The sequence below is a fragment of the Misgurnus anguillicaudatus genome, chromosome 22, assembly GCF_027580225.2.
Source record: "Misgurnus anguillicaudatus chromosome 22, ASM2758022v2, whole genome shotgun sequence".
In the NCBI taxonomy this organism is placed as follows: domain Eukaryota; kingdom Metazoa; phylum Chordata; class Actinopteri; order Cypriniformes; family Cobitidae; genus Misgurnus; species Misgurnus anguillicaudatus.
The window spans coordinates 49,535,274-49,553,223 of NC_073358.2; the positions used below are offsets into that span (position 1 = coordinate 49,535,274).

The window sequence follows — 17,950 nt, forward strand, 5'->3', positions numbered from 1 at the left end:
GCATTGTGTGGCACCTTTATTTTTAAGTTTGCATTTCGGAAAAACAGTTTTTGTGAGCCTCCAACTGTATCTGGTTACTGTACCAACTGTATGTCCCGCAGCGTTTGAAGACAGTGGTGAAGCGTGAAACGGATCTGAAGATGCAGCAGATCGCAAAGCGTTATCATAAAAGAGGGCAGGAAGTGTACAATCAGTCGGTCATGAATGAACTCCTGCAGGAAAAAGAGCGAATCAGACAGCAGGAGGAGAGAAGATTGAAGGAGATTGAAAAGGTGATGACTTGTACTACTGTATTATACCACAAGAAAAAACATCCTTAAAGCTCACGTAACACACGCTGTTTCTGCATTTCTGATATTAATCTGGAGTACCTATGGAGTAGTATGACATCCTTTATATCTCTGAAGAGTCTTTAGTTTAATCAGATTTATAAAAGAAAGATTAGCTTTACCGAATCTTTCCGATAACGTACGAAAAAATGAAGAAGGAGGAGTTATAACACGGGAGGAGCGAGTACGAGTCATACAACACTATACAGCACTGTTTTAACTTATGATTCACTACATGTTCGTGTCATTTATATAATATACACGCGCCTATTTCCAACATAAGACAGAAGTCTTACTTACCACGTGTAACTCGTCATGACCCGGTTCTGAAAATCCACCGCATCAAACACACACGCAAAACTCCGCTGCTAATCCGGATAATAAACTATATCCATTGTTTCCGTAAGGCTGGATGTCTTCTCCTTACATCCAAAAACACACTTCTTGTTGTGCCATTGTTGACTTTTGAAATTAAACAAAGCTGAGTAGCGTGATAAGCTGTTAGCAAGCTCTAACGTCTCCCGCTGACTGACGGCTGGGCGGGGTTTTCCGGGGGAAGTTTTCCGGCGGAAGCCCATATAAAGAAGTGATACGTATCGAAAACCCCTGAAACGTCAGTTAGAACCGTAATCGAAAAAAATTAGCCGAAACTTGTACGAACCCTGGCGAAGTGCATTCGGCACAGAAATACTCTGAAACACGCCCAACTGCATTTTTGACACTTTGCCTACGTTTAGCATAAGGAAACAACTCTATAACTGTGTTAATAAGTCAGAATGCTTGAAATACCATTAAACCCCCCCTTTAAAGGGGACATATCATGAAAATCTGACTTTTTCCATGTTTAAGTGCTATAATTGGGTCCCCAGTGCTTCTATCAACCTAGAAAATGTGAAAAAGATCAACCCAGTAACATTCTCTGCAAGCATGTGAAACAATAGGTCATTGACATTTGGCTCCCCTTGTGATGTCAGAAGGGGATAATACCGCCCCTTAATCTGCACTATCCAATCACGGCACTGCCCTTTAGTGCAGATATCTGCTCAATTGCATTTAAAAGGACACACCCTACAAAGTGGCAGTTTTAAAATGCTATAATAAATTATATATATGATATTTTGAGCTTAAACTTCACATACGTACTCTGGAGACACCATTGATTTATTTGGGATCTTAAAAAAAGTCTTGTGAAATGTCTCTTTTAACAAGTACATTTTCAGTATTTAGATATCTAAGATTTCTCCCAAAAATTTGTAAATGTTCTGACTCCATCTGAATGTCCTGTACTGATTGTTAGCTGGTGATTTAGTACGTTGAGGTGTTGAGACGGTTGTGATGTTTGTTAGCACCGGCAGATGCGCAGACAGCAGCAGGAGATGATGATCCAGATTAAATCGGCTGTGGTTCAGATCCCAAAGCCTCCACACGCTCGTTCATCCAGAGGTCTGCAGAAACACCAGCAGGTTCGCAAACAACAGGAGGTTCAGGTAAACTGTTTTCAGTTTTAACTTGTTTTATTTAAGCAAAACACTTGGTTTTATATGACTGAGCCAACCTGGATTACACCAACCAGAGTAATTCTAAAAGATGTGATTAGATACTGTAGCTCCTTACACTCCTTACACGCTTTTCAGCATGTTCGCCGTGATTTAGCCCAGTTTGAGCAGAACCAGAAAGTGATTTCCCCTGATGGAGATGCCGCTTTACTCTACAGGTGTGTTTCCATTGTGCACAAAGACATAAAACAGTGGCAGACGCCCTTATTATTAGAGTCTATTATTAAAGGATTACTCCACTTGGTAAAAAATACCGATAATTTACTTACCCCCATGTCATTCAAGATGTTTATGTCTTTCTTTGTTCAGTCAAGAAGAAATTAAGTTTTTTGAAGAACGCATTCCAGGATTTTTCTCCATATAGTGGACTTTAGTGGATCTTAATGGTTTACAGTTTCAATGCAGCTTCAAAGGACTCTAAACGATCCCAAACAAGTGATAAGGGTCTTATGTAGGGAAACGATTGTCATTTTCGAAAAAAAAAAAAATTTAAGCCACAGGTTCTTGGTTTGCACTAGCCGTGTGATGCTCCAGCGCAACCTTATGTATTACGTAATCACGTCGAAAGGTCACACTCACTGCAAAAAATGATTTTCAAGAAAAAAAATTCTTAGTATTTTTCTTGTTTTCAGTAAAAATTTCTAAAAATTCGTAAATTAAGATTTTTCTTGATGAGCAAAATGACCCAAGAAAATAAGTCTAGTTTTTAGACCAAGAATATCAAATTTGGGTGATTTTGTGCATAAAACTAGCAAAAACATCTGCCAAAGCGGTAAGCAAAAAATCTTGAACATTTTTCTTAAACACTACATTCAAGAAAAATTCAAGAAAAATTTGCTTACCCCATTGGTAGATTTTTTGCTTGTTTTCTGCACAAAATCACTTACATTTTATATTTTGGTAAACACTAGACTTATTTTCTTGGGTTGTTTTGCTCATGAGCTTAATTTAAGAATTTTTAGATACTTTTACTGAGAACAAGACAAAAATACTAAGAATTTTTTTCTTAAAAATATTTTTTTGCAGTGTGGAGAAAAATCCTGAAATGTTTTCTTCGAAAAACCAATTTTTTTGACTACAGAAAGAAAGAAAAAAAAAACATAAACATTTTGGATGACATTATCAGAATAATTTTTTAAAAAAGTGTATTTTTTATTGAATATTCCTTTAATTGTAATATTGGTAAATATCTCACCATTGTGTGTTTGGTTTAACTGCTTTGAAATGTAACAGACTTGTATTTATATGCAGTCATGTGACTCAACCAATGAATGCAGATGAGAAGGAACAGTGGAACAGAGAATACATCGAAGACATCCGCCTGCGTCTAATGGAGGACACGGCTGCGCGAGAGCAGCGAGAAATGCGCAGACGACGCGCCCTGATGGAGCAACTCAAAGCCCATGAAGCTCAGCAGGTCATGAGAGGACTCTACGCTTTGCTTTTTTACTCTCTTACCTCTCCGTTGCGTTCCATCTTTTGCTTTTTTCCAAAAGTGTTGATGTTGTTTCTACAGGAGGCATTACGAGAAGAACAGATGGTGAATCGATTGATGCGTCAGACGCAGCATGAGAAGAGGATTGCCGTCCAGCTGATGCAAATCAAACAGCAAAAAGAAGTACTGCGTCAAAACCGCATCTTCCAGGAGACACAATACCAGGAACGAAGACTTCGAGACTTCCAAGAAGCCCTGGATAGAGAAGCAGTAAGAGAGCACGCACAAAAATACCAAAAACGAATGTAATTTTATGAAAGAGTGGTCCATGAAGTATCTGAGATAGTTTCTGTTACTCTTCAGGTTCTGGCACGGCAGGAGCGTCTGGAGCGCAGCGAGGAGATTAGGATTGAACATGAACGAAACAAGCGCCTCGCTGCTGAACGCGCACACGCCCGCTATCGCAAACGCTTAGACATCTGCAGAGGAATTCTGGGACAGATTGTTGATCTGGCCACCAAAGTTGGAGAATATCGACTCCTCACAGACAAGTATTTATGTCCTGATCACCCTGATGAACAAATAGTGTCTGATTTTAAATGTCACATAACCGATGTTTCTGCTAATGTCATACCTATAGAGTAGTATTGCATCCTTTATATATCCCAAGAGTCTTTAATTTTATCGGATTTATAAAAGACAGCTCTACCGCTAGTTACAGAAAAAAACTGAAAAAAACGTTTTTGCTTGTTTTATGCACAAAATCACTTAAATTTGATATTTTTGGTCTAAAAACTAGACTTATTTTCTTGGGTCGTTTTGCTCATCTTAATTTAAGAATTTTTAGATATTTTTACTGAAAACAAGACAAAAAAAAACAGAATTTTTTTTCTTAAATAAATTTTTGCAGTGTAAAGTTTATATATTTTGTCTAAATGCTACACTGCAAAAAACTATTTTAAGAAAAAAATTCTTAGTATTTTTGTCTTGTTTTCAGTAAAAATATCTAAAAATTCTTAAATTAAGATGATTTTTCTTGATGAGCAAAACGACAAGAAAATAAGTCCAGTTTTCAGACCAAACACATCAAATTCAAGTGACCTTGTGCATAAAACAAGCAAAAAAAATTTGCTAATGGGGTAAACAAAAAAATCTTAAACATTTTCCTTAAACACCAAATTCAAGAAAAAATCAATTTTGCTTGTTTTATATGCAAAAAATCACTTACACTTGATACTTATTTTCTTGGGTCATTTTGCTCATCAAGAAAAAGAATCTTAATTTAAGAATTTTTAGATATTTTTACTGAAAACAATACAAAAATACTAATTAATAAAGTTATTTTTTGCAATGCATTTCAACGAAATTAAGTGTTAAACAAACAAGCATAATTCCACTGCTACCCCGGATAAACAAACTATTTCCATTGATCCTATAATGCTGGCTTCTTTGGAAAGCTGAACAATCTTGAAATTTCCCTCACAAACAACAACACACTTTTTTGGCGAGGCTGATTTCATGTCAGCTCTTGGTTGGTGTGTACGTGCGCTGTTCCGGTTGAAATGCCCATATAAGGACTACATTTGTACTCCCGGGACTCGTTACCAGGCATGGATTAACGCACGGGCCTACTGGGCACTTGCCCAGGGCACTGGGCCAGCAGGGGGCCCTGTCAAATTTACTGTGTCTATTCTTTTCAAGTAAATATTTTAATTTTATTTTCAGTAAAATTTTGTTAAATATTGAGTAGTAAATAAATCAAATAAATAATTTTAATGAATTGCTGCGCTGTTGAAAGGGACATCTAGAGGCGAGTGAAAAGCATTGTGAAATATAAAAGTCACGCGTAGAAGACGGTTACTCAAACCAAAACAAAAATTAGTTTAAAACCACAACCAAGGGGATCAATTAAAAGAAAGCACAAAAGGACAGCTTTTCCTCAACATGCTAGTCAGCAGTTGTGAAGGGGAATGTTCATTTTCTCTAATGGCAAGAGTAAAAAACGAACTAAGAAGCAAAATGTGTCAAGGACGTCTTTAATGGCCATTGAATGCGATCTTGTGAGGGAACTGGATTTTGATGATGTGGTGGAAGCGCTTTCTCTGAGGAAAACGAGAAAGATACCCCTCAGCTAAGGTAAATTTAAACCAACTTTTTTTTTAAACTAACTTTTTTGTTCTAAGCTAGGGGCTGGACACACCAAAGCTTTTATGCCCGCGGCAGGCGCATGTTTTCAATTGATTCCAATTTTCAAATAAGCAAGCAGCTAGCGGGTTTTTTCCGCGCTGAAAACCAGCGCTCTGGGTTTTATTTGCGCTCAGCGCTGAGCATCGAGAGTTAAAAAATATTCAACTTTGAGTGAAAAGCTCCGCTCGTCTTTTTGGAGTATGTTGTACAGTATGTTGACAGATTCTGGTGAGATATAAATAAACCAATTTGTGGTTTGAAAGTACAGAATATTGTGTGCATTCTCTCCCCGCGTATTAGTGCCATTGTTAATCCTGTATGATGGGGCATACAGGCAGAGGGGAACCAACACCTGAGCCCTGTGCATACAGGTGCAACGCTGTTGCCCAAAAAATTGGTAAAGGGGGCCTTTGAGACATCTGTGCCCAGGGCACATCATCGCCATAATCCGTCCCTGCTCGTTACGCAACAGATTCATAGTCGAAAAAAACTTTCAGAAACTTGGACGCAAAGCCAGACAAAGTGCATTAGACACAGAAATACTCTGACATACGTTCAAATGTTTTTTTAACCATGTTTAGCACAAGGAATCCAACTTTATAACTGTGTGTATAATTCAGAATGCATTAAATAGTTTTAGACCCCCCCTTAAATAATTTCACTGACTAAATTAGCTGTTAGATAATAATACATGAGGTGTACAAACACCTACTTTGGTTAAAATCATTGCCGGAGAGAGACCCATGAGGTGTGTTTAGATCATTCACATGCTGGTTTTGGCTGATCACCCATCAAAGCAATAATTGGTTTGACCAGCATGTGCCAGTAGCCCTTCTTTAACCAGTTTAGAGTACTAAAAGCCATTTTTCCCCACAGGGTTGTATGTACTCTAAGATATACATCCTATATAAAAAAATAATAATTAATATGAATAATTAAAGGCGGGTTGCATGATTTTTGAAAAAAAAACGTTGGAAAAGGGAGTCGGGCCGAGTACCAAAACACAACTATAGTCAGTCAGCAGTAAGGGGCGTGTCTACTAATCAACATCGTTGCCGGGGTTGCGTATGTGTGGGGCGGGTCTATCAAAAGAAGGTCCAGATTCTTTTGGGGTAGGAGCGTGTTTGTTTAGGTGATTTCAAATGTCAACATTAACTTTCAGAGATCATGCACCCCACCTTTAAAACAAGATTTGAATTACGAATGTATATGTTTGCATTGTTTTCATGCCTTCGGCATCTGTTGTTCTTTCTTCTCTGGTCAGTCTGATACCGAGGAAGATGATGAGGGAGTGGATGGAGATGTTCCACAGTGGGAAACCTCTGTATGAGGTGGCCGGTGTGGAACCCGTTCCTGCAGAACCCACACCAGAACAGATCATTGAACTGCAGAAGCTTCAAATACTCAATAATCAAGACTACGATGAGTATCTGGTAAGTAATTGAGTTATGGTATAAAGTATACTTCATCTTTGATGTGGGAGTTTATGTATGACTGTGTCTTTGTGTTTGTCAACTTAGGGAATGAAGGGTGAATGGGTTTGGCCTGAAGAGGGGGAAAGTCAAGCCCCTCCTCTGAATAATGATATTCTGGATCATGTGTTGAAGCGTATGCAGAGCATGATAAAGCCACCCATTACCAACACTCCTCCTCCTCTGTTCCCTCGATTCACAATCAGAGCGTGTGTATTAGGAAAAACCTGCACGGGAAAAACCGCCTGCCTTACCAGGATCAGCAGCGGTAGGAGCTTTACATAAACTGTATTGTAAAACAAAAAAAACTACATTTGTCTAATGAAATGCTCTGTAAAATGAGAGCGTGCCCATCCTGAATAAGAAACATTTACATTTAGTTTAGGATTCATATTTTTTTTTTAAGTTTAATTAATTAATTTGGTCTGTCTTTCTAAACCAGTTCTTGGCGTTCGTGTGCTGTCGGCCAACACTTTAATCCAGGACGTCCTCACAGCCTATCAACAGGAAAAACAGACCACGGGTCAAGACCAGATGGAGTCAGAGGTCAAGAAAGTTTACTGTACAAAATCAAAATTCTTTTTTAAAACAGAATTACTTATGATTTGTTGTTATCTCATGAAACATTTAAAGGGATAGTTCACCAAAAAATGGCAATTATGTCATCATTTACTTACTATCAAGTTGTTCCAAACCTGTATAAATTTCTTTGTTCTGCTGAATACAAATGAAGATATTTTGATAAATTTTTCAAACCAAACAAATCTGGGGCACCATTCACTTCCATAATATTATTTTATCTTACTATGTAAGTCAGGGATGGGCATCTTCGGTCCTGGAGGGCCAGCCCAGTCTCCTGAAAATGCATATAAATAGCACGAATTTAATGTAAAACTCGTGCAATACATACGCCAAATTCCACTTTGGCGTGCGTGTGATGCGTAGGTCCTTCCCATTTACTTAAACGGGGCATCTTTTTTTGTCGTTTTATTTATTGGTTTCTCAATTTTTTTGCTTTTTTTACCATTTTCGCTTGGGTTTAGGGTTAGAACAACTTTTTGTTATATAAAAATGACATCCAAACCCCAACTCTAACCCCAACTCCAAGCGATCATGGCTTAAATATGGACAAAAACATGGAGAAACCTGTATATTAAATAACCTCATTAAGCAAATCTAAAATCTAACCCTAAACCCAAACGAAAATGGTTTAAGAACGGAAAAAGTTTAGAAGCCAATAAATAAAATGACAAGAAAAGAGCCCCTTTGGGTGAATGGGAGGGACTTGCGTGTCGTGTGCACGCCGGGGTGGAGTTTGGCGTGTGTGTTGCACGAGTTTTGCACTTCGTGCTATTTGTGCGCAACCTCAGGAGACTGGGTTAGGAGGGCAGAGGAAAGACATTTATAAAGGTTGGAATAACTTGAGAGTGAGTAAACGAAGACAGAATTACAGTTTTTTGGTGAACTATACCTTACTTTTTGCTCCTTGTGTTGGGTGTATTTGATATGTTGGATGATGTGTTATGGTTTGTTTTCCAGTGGTCTTTGAAAGCACAGCGTGGAGCTGCAATAGAGAAAGTGACTAGGACAGGTAAAGCGGTTACTGATCAGATACTCGTGGACATCATGGTAGATGCTATCAGGTAAACAAATTTGTTTCACTTTCCTCTGAAAACTAGCTGAACCTTTAATGCTCCCTGATGTAGTTTACTCCAATAAAATCCTTCCTGATTTCATCCTGCTGTGTTCTGTAGGGACGTCCCTGCTGACAGTGGTTGGGTTCTTGATGGGTTCCCCGTGAACATCACTCAGGCTATGATGTTGGAGAAAGCTCTAACCGGAGCAGAACCGGATGAGACTCAACAAAATACACATGTAGACAAGAAGACTCCTGAAGATTCGCCACAACCATCTCCAGCTCTTGATCTAGTTGTACTGTTAGATGTTTCAGATGAACAGGTTATAGAGCGAGCATTCTCACAAGCTGGTGAGTTAATACAGACTGAACTATTAAGTATTAATTTCAGATCATTAGTTAGTTTAATATTCAATTTAAATGTATTTATATAGTGCTTTTCACAATTGCTCAATTGTTCAATTGTTTACATTAATAAACAGAAAAATCATAGGACAGCAAAAGTAGTGAAATACAGCGGGTAAATTAAGCTGTACTAGTGAGCGAAGTATTAATGATTTAATGTACAGAAGAAAGTCTTAAGTTAAGCTGACTGTCAGCTGACTCCCTAGGGGTTGGAAAAATTCCTAGGAGAAAACCCTGTGGGGAAGAGAGACACAGACCAAGCTGATAATAAAAGAAAATGATTGCATAGACTGCATTTTAAATTCTATATTTATAAAAAATAAAAACTAACTATACCAACTTGTACCTTGGTATAAGCAAATTATTGTTTCCTAATCTTTTTAAGTCGCTTAGGATAAAAGTATCTGCTAAATGAAAAATTGTAAATTAACCCCATAATGTTTTCTGTGTGATCTTTTCAATGGCATTGCCATCACTGTCCTCTACCAGAGGTTATATATAATAATTTTCTCTTGACTTATTAGTGGAGGAAGAAAGCAGAGACCAGGACCACAATGTTCTGGAGGAACAAAAGAGTCTGACAGCTCTCGACACATGTGATCCAGCATCCATCTCCACTTATAAAAGTCTAGAAAGAGATCAGATAGAGCACAGGTGTGTAAATACACTGCAGACGAAGACTTTCTTAGTATTTTTGTCTTGTTTGTAGTACAAATATAATTTTTTTAAAAAAATCAAGATGTATTTTCTTGAGCAAAATTATGAAGAATAAAAGTCTAGTTTTTATACGAAAAATATAAAATTTAAGTGAATTTGTGCTTAAAACAAGCAAAAATTAAGTTGAATCAAGTGTTTATGAAAAAGTTAAGATTTGTTGTTTGTATTCTGCAAAAAATTATTTTTAAGAAAAAAATTCTTAGTATTTTTGTCTTGTTTTTGTAGTACAAATATACATATTTTTTTAAATCAAGATGTATTTTCTTGAGCAAAATGATGAAGAATATAAGTCTAGTTTTTAGACGAAAAATGTAAAATTTAAGTGAATTTGTGCTTAAAACAAGCAAAAATTAAGTTAAATCAAGTGTTTATGAAAAAGGTAAGATTTTTTTGTTTGTACACTGCAAAAAATGATTTTTAAGAAAAAAAATTCTTAGTATTTTTGTCTTGTTTGTAGTACAAATAAATATTTTTTTAAATCAAGATGTATTTTCTTGAGCAAAATGATGAAGAATATAAGTCTAGTTTTTCGACGAAAAATATAAAATTTAAGTGAATTTGTGCTTAAAACAAACAAAAATTAAGTTGAATCAAGTGTTTATGAAAAAGTTAAGATTTTTTTTGTTTGTATACTGCAAAAAATGATTTTTAAGAAAAAAAATCTTAGTGTTTTTGTCTTGTTTGTAGTACAAATCTAATTTTTTTTAAATCAAGATGTATTTTCTTGAGCAAAATGATGAAGAATATAAGTCTAGTTTTTCCGACGAAAAATATAAAATTTAAGTGAATTTGTGCTTAAAACAAACAAAAATTGAGTTGAATCAAGTGTTTATGAAAAAGTTAAGATTTTTTAGTTTGTATACTGCAAAAAATGATTTTTAAGAAAAAAATTCTTAGTATTTTTGTCTTGTTTGTAGTACAAATATAATTTTTTTAAAATCAAGATGTATTTTCTTGAGCAAAATGATGAAGAATATAAGTCTAGTTTTTCGACGAAAAATATAAAATTTAAGTGAATTGTGCTTAAAACAAACAAAAATTAAGTTGAATCAAGTGTTTATGAAAAAGTTAAGATTTTTTTGTTTGTATACTGCAAAAAATGATTTTTAAGGAAAAAAAATCTTAGTATTTTTGTCTTGTTTGTAGTACAAATATATATTTTTTTAAATCAAGATGTATTTTCTTGAGCAAAATGATGAAGAATATAAGTCTAGTTTTTCAACGAAAAATATACAATTTAAGTGAATTTGTGCTTAAAACAAGCTAAAATTAAGTTGAATCAAGTGTTTATGAAAAATTTAAGATTTTTTTTGTATACTGCAAAAAATGATTTTTAAGAAAACAAATTCTTAGTATTTTTGTCTTGTTTGTAGTACAAATATATATATATTTTTTAAATCAAGATGTATTTTCTTGAGCAAAATGATGAAGAATATAAGTACATAAAGCATGCAAAAAAAAATCTGCCAATGGGATAAGCAAAAAATCTTGAAAATTTTTCTTAAACACTAGATTCAAGAAAAATTAGCTTACCCCATTTTATTGCTTGTTTTATGCACAAATTCACTTAAATTTTATATTTTTTGTCTTAAAACTAGACCTATTTTCTAAGGTTATTTTGCTTATCAAGAAAATGCATCTTGATGTAAGAATTTTTAGATACTTGTACTTAAAACAAGACAAAAATACTAAGTAAGAAAGTCATTTTTGCAGTGTATTCGCTTACAGAACATTAAGATTAAAGTGAAATAAGCAGAAATTTGCTGGCTATCAAATAGGTATGCACCGATATATCGGCCTATAATCGGTATCTGCCGATAAAAGCAATCTATTGAATCTAATCTGTCAGTATCAAGCAGTTGTGTTTGATATTTGAAAAGTAAATTATAAGGTCAGTTTTTATAGCTAACACGTTTTGATACATAGTTTAGTTTTTCCATACAGGTTGATGTCACTTTGACCGGAAAACTTTTGATGAATATTTCCTTGTAAACAGAATTAGTGGTTTTCACGACACTTGGTCAAAACTTGAGAAATGGTTTGGTGCAAAGCAGAATATTCTAGTGAAGGTCCCTGCAGAAACAGATGAGGATCTTCTTTTCACGAACGTGGAGACTATTTTGAAAGACACCATGGACTCGATTAAACAAGGTAGATGTTGCAGATCTTGATAACTGGTTTGATTCATGCTGTTTAAGTTTCTGTTTATAGTTAACCTTTGCTTTTCAAACCCCAAAATGTGCTTTTACCCTTTCTTCACAGTATCGGCTACAAGTCGTTCCAGAAATATGTCCACTTCATCTAAACACACCCGTGACGAAAGTCCCAGATCTTCTGGGCCTTCACCAGTGACCCCAAGATCTGCCGAACGGGTCTATGTGGATGAATCATTACCTCAGGCAAAGATACACCCATGACACACCTTCATGGACAGATAAATTAAATAAGTTTATTTTTATTTAATACCTCACATCATACAGCCCTGAAAGACATCTACACTACAACCTTTGTAGTACACTATGAGCAATGGCTGTAGTCATTGAACATCAAGAATAATAACAATGTTACTGTAAAAATCTGATCACACTTTATAAATGTAGAAAAATGTATGATACGATCATTTTAAGGTTAAGTCCGTCTGATTTTGTGTATTTCTGGTGTTTGTAGGAGATCCCAGAGTATCTTGTGCCGTACTGGGAGAATGTGTGCGCTTCATATGTGACTAATGTCAAAATGGTGATGCAGAACCTTCGTGGTGAACGCAAGCTCATCATTCACTATCTTTACGACATCCGGTAAGAGTACAGCATTTAAATATACACACCAGTGTGAGGTGAGCATTAGTATGAAACACATCTGAACCGATTCTTAAACCAGTATAGACCTGGTCTGATACAGGTCTTCGTGATTTGCAGTGTTATGAGATATATGTGTGTGTTTGTGTGTCAGAGAGAACTTCAGACAGCATCTACTCAAGCCTGATCTAAAGCAGGAGTTTGTAAGCGCTTGGCAGCGTGATTATAACAGCGTTCCCGAAAACATGCGAGAGGACGAGGAGACCAAAGGAGAGCTCCATCAAAGACTCGATGTAAGAAAAACCTTTAAACATCCCTGCATTTAAAAACACGCCAAACCCAAGTGGTAGACTTGTGGTGAGCGTTTTGTTTGCATTCTGTTAAATTTGCATATTTTCAGAGGATAAATTGCTAAACGGCTTGTGCTGAATTTCCAGGACAAATCTCAGTTTAAATAAGCAAGACTAAACACTAAATATTTTTTAAATGTAACTAAACATGAACATTTTATTAAAGAGCATCAATGGTCCGTTTCACGGTTTTACATTTTCTTTGGTGTGTAAGTGTGTATTAGTTTATGTTAACGATATGCAAAAGGTACAAACCCCAAAATAAATGATGACGTGAGTTATCATCTACAACGTAAATCTCTTTTCTTGGACTACAACAAACACACGGATTGTTGGCAACAGTTTACTTCCTGGGATTGGTGATGTAAACAAGACCGACATTATCATAATTCCTCCCACTTCCGAATCAAAGCCTGTAAGTTAACTCCTGTTAGCATTGCATTGTGAGCGAATCTTTCAAACATGGTAAGGAGCGTCACATTTCCGGCTGATGGCAGAAATATTTTTACCAATCACAACACACAGATTAGCTGGCCAATCAGGGACAGTTTTGTACAAAATCTGTGCGTTTCAGGGAAGACAGGGAAATCTGGAGCTACAAAAATGTGCGGTATGTGGAAAATAATGTGTTTTTTAACCATAAACCACGCATACGCATTGTATTATACCAAATACACAAAATAACTTTGTTTTTTAGCAATGAAATAGGTGCTCTTTAACAAACAAACGTTACTATAATAAAGGGCACCTATCATGCACTGCAAAAAACGATTTTCTTTCTTAGTATTTTTGTCTTGTTTTCAGTTGCAATATCTAAAAATTCTTAAATTAAGATGCATTTTCTTAATGAGCAAAATGACTAGTTTTTAGACCAAAAATATAAAATTAAATTAATTTGTGCTTAAAACAAGTAAAACTGTCTGCTAATGGGTTGAGAAAAAAAGTGTTTTTCTTAAACGCTTACTTCAAGAAACATTTTCTTACCCCATTGGCAGAAATTATTAAATTATTTTTAAGAAAAAAAATCTTGCTTTTTCTTGATGAGCCAAACGACCCAAGAAAATAAGTCCAGTTCCCAGACAAAAAATATCAAATTCAAGTGATTTTGTACATAAAACATGCAAAAAAAATCTGCCAATGGGGTAAGCAAAAAATCTTGAAAATTTTTCTTAAACACTAGATTCAAGAAAAACTAGCTTACCCCATTTTATTGCTTGTTTTAACCATAATTTCACATAAATTGTATATTTTTTGTCTTAAAACTAGATTTATTTTCTTGGGTCATTTTGCTCATCAAGAAAATAAATTTTTATTTAAGAATTCTTATATTTCTACTGAAAACAAGAAAAAGATACAAAGTAAGAAAGTAATTTGTTTGCAGTGTGGCCATTTTTACACAATGTATACACTGCAAAAAATTATTTTCAAGAAAAAATGTCTTAGTGTTTTTGTCTTGTTTTCAGTAAAAATATCTAAAAATTCTTAAATTAAGATGCTTGAAGAGCAAAATGACCCAAGAAAATAAGTCTATAGTTTTTAGACCAAAAATATCAAATTTAAGTGATTTTGTGCATAAAATAAGCCAAAAAATCTGCCAATGGGGTTGAATTTAGTGTTTAAGAAAAATGTTCAAGATGTTTCGAGGGCGCACAATGCGAAGTTCGTCACAACATGTATGTAGCCCTTCATGTGTGTGGTTCGTCATTTCAAAATATGTGTCCGGCGTGTCGAGTGAACCTATGTGCATTACATGTCTTGCCTGCTGCAGACGCGTCTAAAGGGTTTATGATAAAAGAGACGCTCGCGTTTGCCAGATACTCACATAATCTCATGCATAATCAGAGTTTACTGTTAAGTGAGTGTCTTGTGTGTATTTTGTGAACGTGACATCTCTTTTATCATAAACGGTTTTGACGCGTGTGCAGCAGGCACTTATTTTGACAAAACACGTGATGCACATGGTTCACATGACGCAACAAACACATATTTTGAAAACACAAGCAACACACATGACACCTTTCATTCAAAGATAAACATGCATTATATGAATCACAAGTTTGCCAAAAATCTAAAGCATTTTTGCAAAGGAAATATGTCTTCATACTTATACTTATTACTGTATTTATATTGATGTGCATGTGTGTGTAGGACTTGCGAGAGCGTCTATGGGATATCTGTGATAAACGCAGGGATGAGGCGGTGCAGGAGAGAGCAGGTGTTATTGATGATGGCTGGTTAGATGATCATACTGCTCTCCTGATCAATCATTATTCTGCATTGATGCAGGTAACGCACACACACACAGACTCCATCACATCATAGTGTTGCTTTCTGGGATGAGTTTAAAGTCTGAGGTTTCTGTGTGTGTGCAGACAGAAGTGGGCAGGTTTCAAGACTGCATGTATCTGCTGAGAGATTATTACTCAGGGATGAATAAAGGTCTGTTATCTCAGTCTACATGTGACTTCATTCATGTCCCATTGCTTGATATTACCTGGAACGACCACATGGAACAAGAAACATCCAACATGTAAATAAAGTCCATGCTTACCATGTTTTATCCTCATGCCAACTTTAGTTACACCACATTTATGTTTTATATTGTATATAAAGTACAATAAAAGATATTGGGTTATCAAATGACATGTTGAAATGCTTACTCAGATATTTAATATTGTAGCTCCTCTGTTTCTGGCCCCTCGGAGAACCATGCAAAGAATGCTGGGAAAAAAGACACAGAGGTGGAGGACAAAAAGAAAATGTATGTTTGCGTATGTCCTTAGGTTTCTGTTTATGAAAATCAAAGTCATGTTGATGATTATTGAATGACTGATTTCGTGCTGTGTTAGGTTTCCACTCGTTGCTGACAGATCTTCTACCAATGAGCTCTCTAAACAAGATCTGCTCCACCCGGATGAGAAACTACTGCAGGAGTTTTATCAGACGACGGTCACTGCTATCACGAGCATGGTATGTTTTATATCTCTTAACAGTATTGTTAAATAATAATATTATCACACCTGTAACCGCACATCAGTCAAACACTGAATGCACCATCAGGTGTCTGCAGTGATCCATCAGCGAGATGAAGGGGAAGGTGATGAAGAACAGCAGCAGATGGAGACACAGAAAGCACACAGACAGTCTCACACTCCTAACGTTGCAAAAGACAAAAGAAAAGCTGGTAAACAGAAAGGTAAATCTCCACTGCACCTTTAACAGTATGATGAAAACCAAGGGAACATACAGTACATACTGATAAAATGTATAACTTTTGCATACCCACTGTAAGTTGTTTTGGATGAAAGTGCATAAATGTAATCTAAATGTTAAGTGTGACATTGTGTTTGTGCAATTCTAGGTGTTCCTCCTCCATCTCAGGAGCCCAGTCCTCAACCTGTTATGGAGAACCCTGAGGAGGTGAAGAGGAAGGCGTTGAGGAGAAGAATCCAACAGGAGTACACAGATGCACTGAAACATGAAGGTATAATTATTTAACTATATGAAATAAATAGAGATATAACTACATTATAGATGCTTTCATCAGACGCACGTGTGGTGACGCGATACATGTCTGGTCCGAACTTTACTTTCAGTTTTTTACGGTCTGACTATTTGCTAAACTAAACTCTTGAACAAATAGCTCATTGAAAATAACAAATGTTTTGGTTTCCTATGTAATCTACGTGTTGCTTTTTTGCTTGTTATATACATAAACTACGTTTAAAGTACTTTGTTGTATTTATTCTTCGCGGAGTTTACCGGAAGTTACGCATTGACCATGAAAGCCGCTTGTTTATGTTGTTACTGCTGAAACCGTCTAAAGGGTGTTAGGGTCTTTTTTTGGGGGGGGGGGGGTGCCAGTGTGTTGCTAGGCAGTTGTAAAGGTGTTTCTAAAAACAGGCGTGCCACACATGTCCTGAAAAATTAAGACAAAACATTTTGAGCGCCCCCTGTTGGCTGACTGCATTATAGGTTCCCTCTCTATGTAAATGAATGGGATGTGAGCTAAACTTAAAAATCTGATTACACTTTGAATAAAATTTTCCCCAAGATAGCTTCTGTTATTTTAGTTATTTCGCATAACACCGCTGTACGCTTAAGAGTTTGTTTCTGTAATAAGTTGTGGTTTGAGTTTATTGTATCATGTGTGATGATGACGTGATTTGTGTGTCTGTGATTGAGAAATTTTGGCGGGATGTTGATACCGCAGCTCCACTTCATGATCACTACAGTGAAAACTCGTGCTTCAAATGTCGATGTAAGATGTCATCAGCCATTTTTGGGACATTTTGGCTTTATTTTTCTACTATGGAGACGTCGTCCATCTTTTTTTACAGTCTATGGTTTTTAATAGTCTTAAGTACACTCTCCGAACTAAAAATACAAAAGGTCTCAGTAGGACAGTAGGCCTATACTTTAAAAAGGTCCTAATATGCACAATTTAGGTACCAATGTATACCCCTGATGTACTTATATGCACCCTTAAAGTAAGGTGACCAGATTTTTTTAATGAAAACCGGGGACATTTCCCAGTTCAATGGTCAAAATATCATTAAAATCTTATTAGTTGTTATCCATGAATTAAAAAACGGGGACAAGTTGAACCCTTTTTTTTTTAGTTTTCTTATTTTTATTGTTGTGTGACTGACTGACTTACTTACTTGTTTTTAGTACAAATATCTAAAAATTATTAAATCAAGATGCATTTTCTTGATAAGCTGAATCCCCTTACAAAAATCTAGCTTTAAGCCAAAAAACAATAAATTGAAGTGAATTTGTGCTTTTAACATGCCAAAAATCTGCCAATGGTAAGACATTTTTTACTTTTTTTTTTGCTTGTTTTAAAAACCAATATTTTTGGTCTAAAAACTAGACTTATTTTATTAGGTAATTTTGCTCATCAAGAAAATGCATCCTGATTTAAGAATGTTTTAATATTTGTACTGAAAACAAGAGAAAAATAATAATAAGAAAGTCGCTTTTTGCAGTGTTTCTAATTCAATTAATTGAACAATTTCTGAAGCTGAAATGTAATTTTTTCCCTTTTTTATACAATGCACAGAGA

The 17,950-nt window shown here is 35.6% G+C and overlaps 1 protein-coding gene across 1 annotated transcript in view; it reads left to right on the plus strand.

Moving 5' to 3' along the window:
- spef2 (sperm flagellar 2) overlaps positions 1 to 17,950 on the plus strand; it is a 29,998-nt gene that overhangs the window by 3,452 nt on the left and 8,596 nt on the right. The window contains exons 4-25 of the mRNA XM_073860750.1: positions 102 to 272; positions 1,676 to 1,816; positions 1,964 to 2,043; positions 3,137 to 3,302; positions 3,402 to 3,590; positions 3,684 to 3,871; positions 6,772 to 6,940; positions 7,028 to 7,247; positions 7,422 to 7,525; positions 8,519 to 8,622; positions 8,734 to 8,966; positions 9,545 to 9,674; positions 11,734 to 11,888; positions 12,000 to 12,136; positions 12,405 to 12,532; positions 12,687 to 12,825; positions 15,031 to 15,168; positions 15,255 to 15,412; positions 15,563 to 15,643; positions 15,732 to 15,852; positions 15,943 to 16,078; positions 16,244 to 16,366. Of these exons, the coding sequence (XP_073716851.1) occupies positions 102 to 272; positions 1,676 to 1,816; positions 1,964 to 2,043; positions 3,137 to 3,302; positions 3,402 to 3,590; positions 3,684 to 3,871; positions 6,772 to 6,940; positions 7,028 to 7,247; positions 7,422 to 7,525; positions 8,519 to 8,622; positions 8,734 to 8,966; positions 9,545 to 9,674; positions 11,734 to 11,888; positions 12,000 to 12,136; positions 12,405 to 12,532; positions 12,687 to 12,825; positions 15,031 to 15,168; positions 15,255 to 15,412; positions 15,563 to 15,643; positions 15,732 to 15,852; positions 15,943 to 16,078; positions 16,244 to 16,366 (3,211 nt within the window). The remainder of the gene's footprint in view (positions 1 to 101; positions 273 to 1,675; positions 1,817 to 1,963; positions 2,044 to 3,136; positions 3,303 to 3,401; positions 3,591 to 3,683; positions 3,872 to 6,771; positions 6,941 to 7,027; positions 7,248 to 7,421; positions 7,526 to 8,518; positions 8,623 to 8,733; positions 8,967 to 9,544; positions 9,675 to 11,733; positions 11,889 to 11,999; positions 12,137 to 12,404; positions 12,533 to 12,686; positions 12,826 to 15,030; positions 15,169 to 15,254; positions 15,413 to 15,562; positions 15,644 to 15,731; positions 15,853 to 15,942; positions 16,079 to 16,243; positions 16,367 to 17,950) is intronic.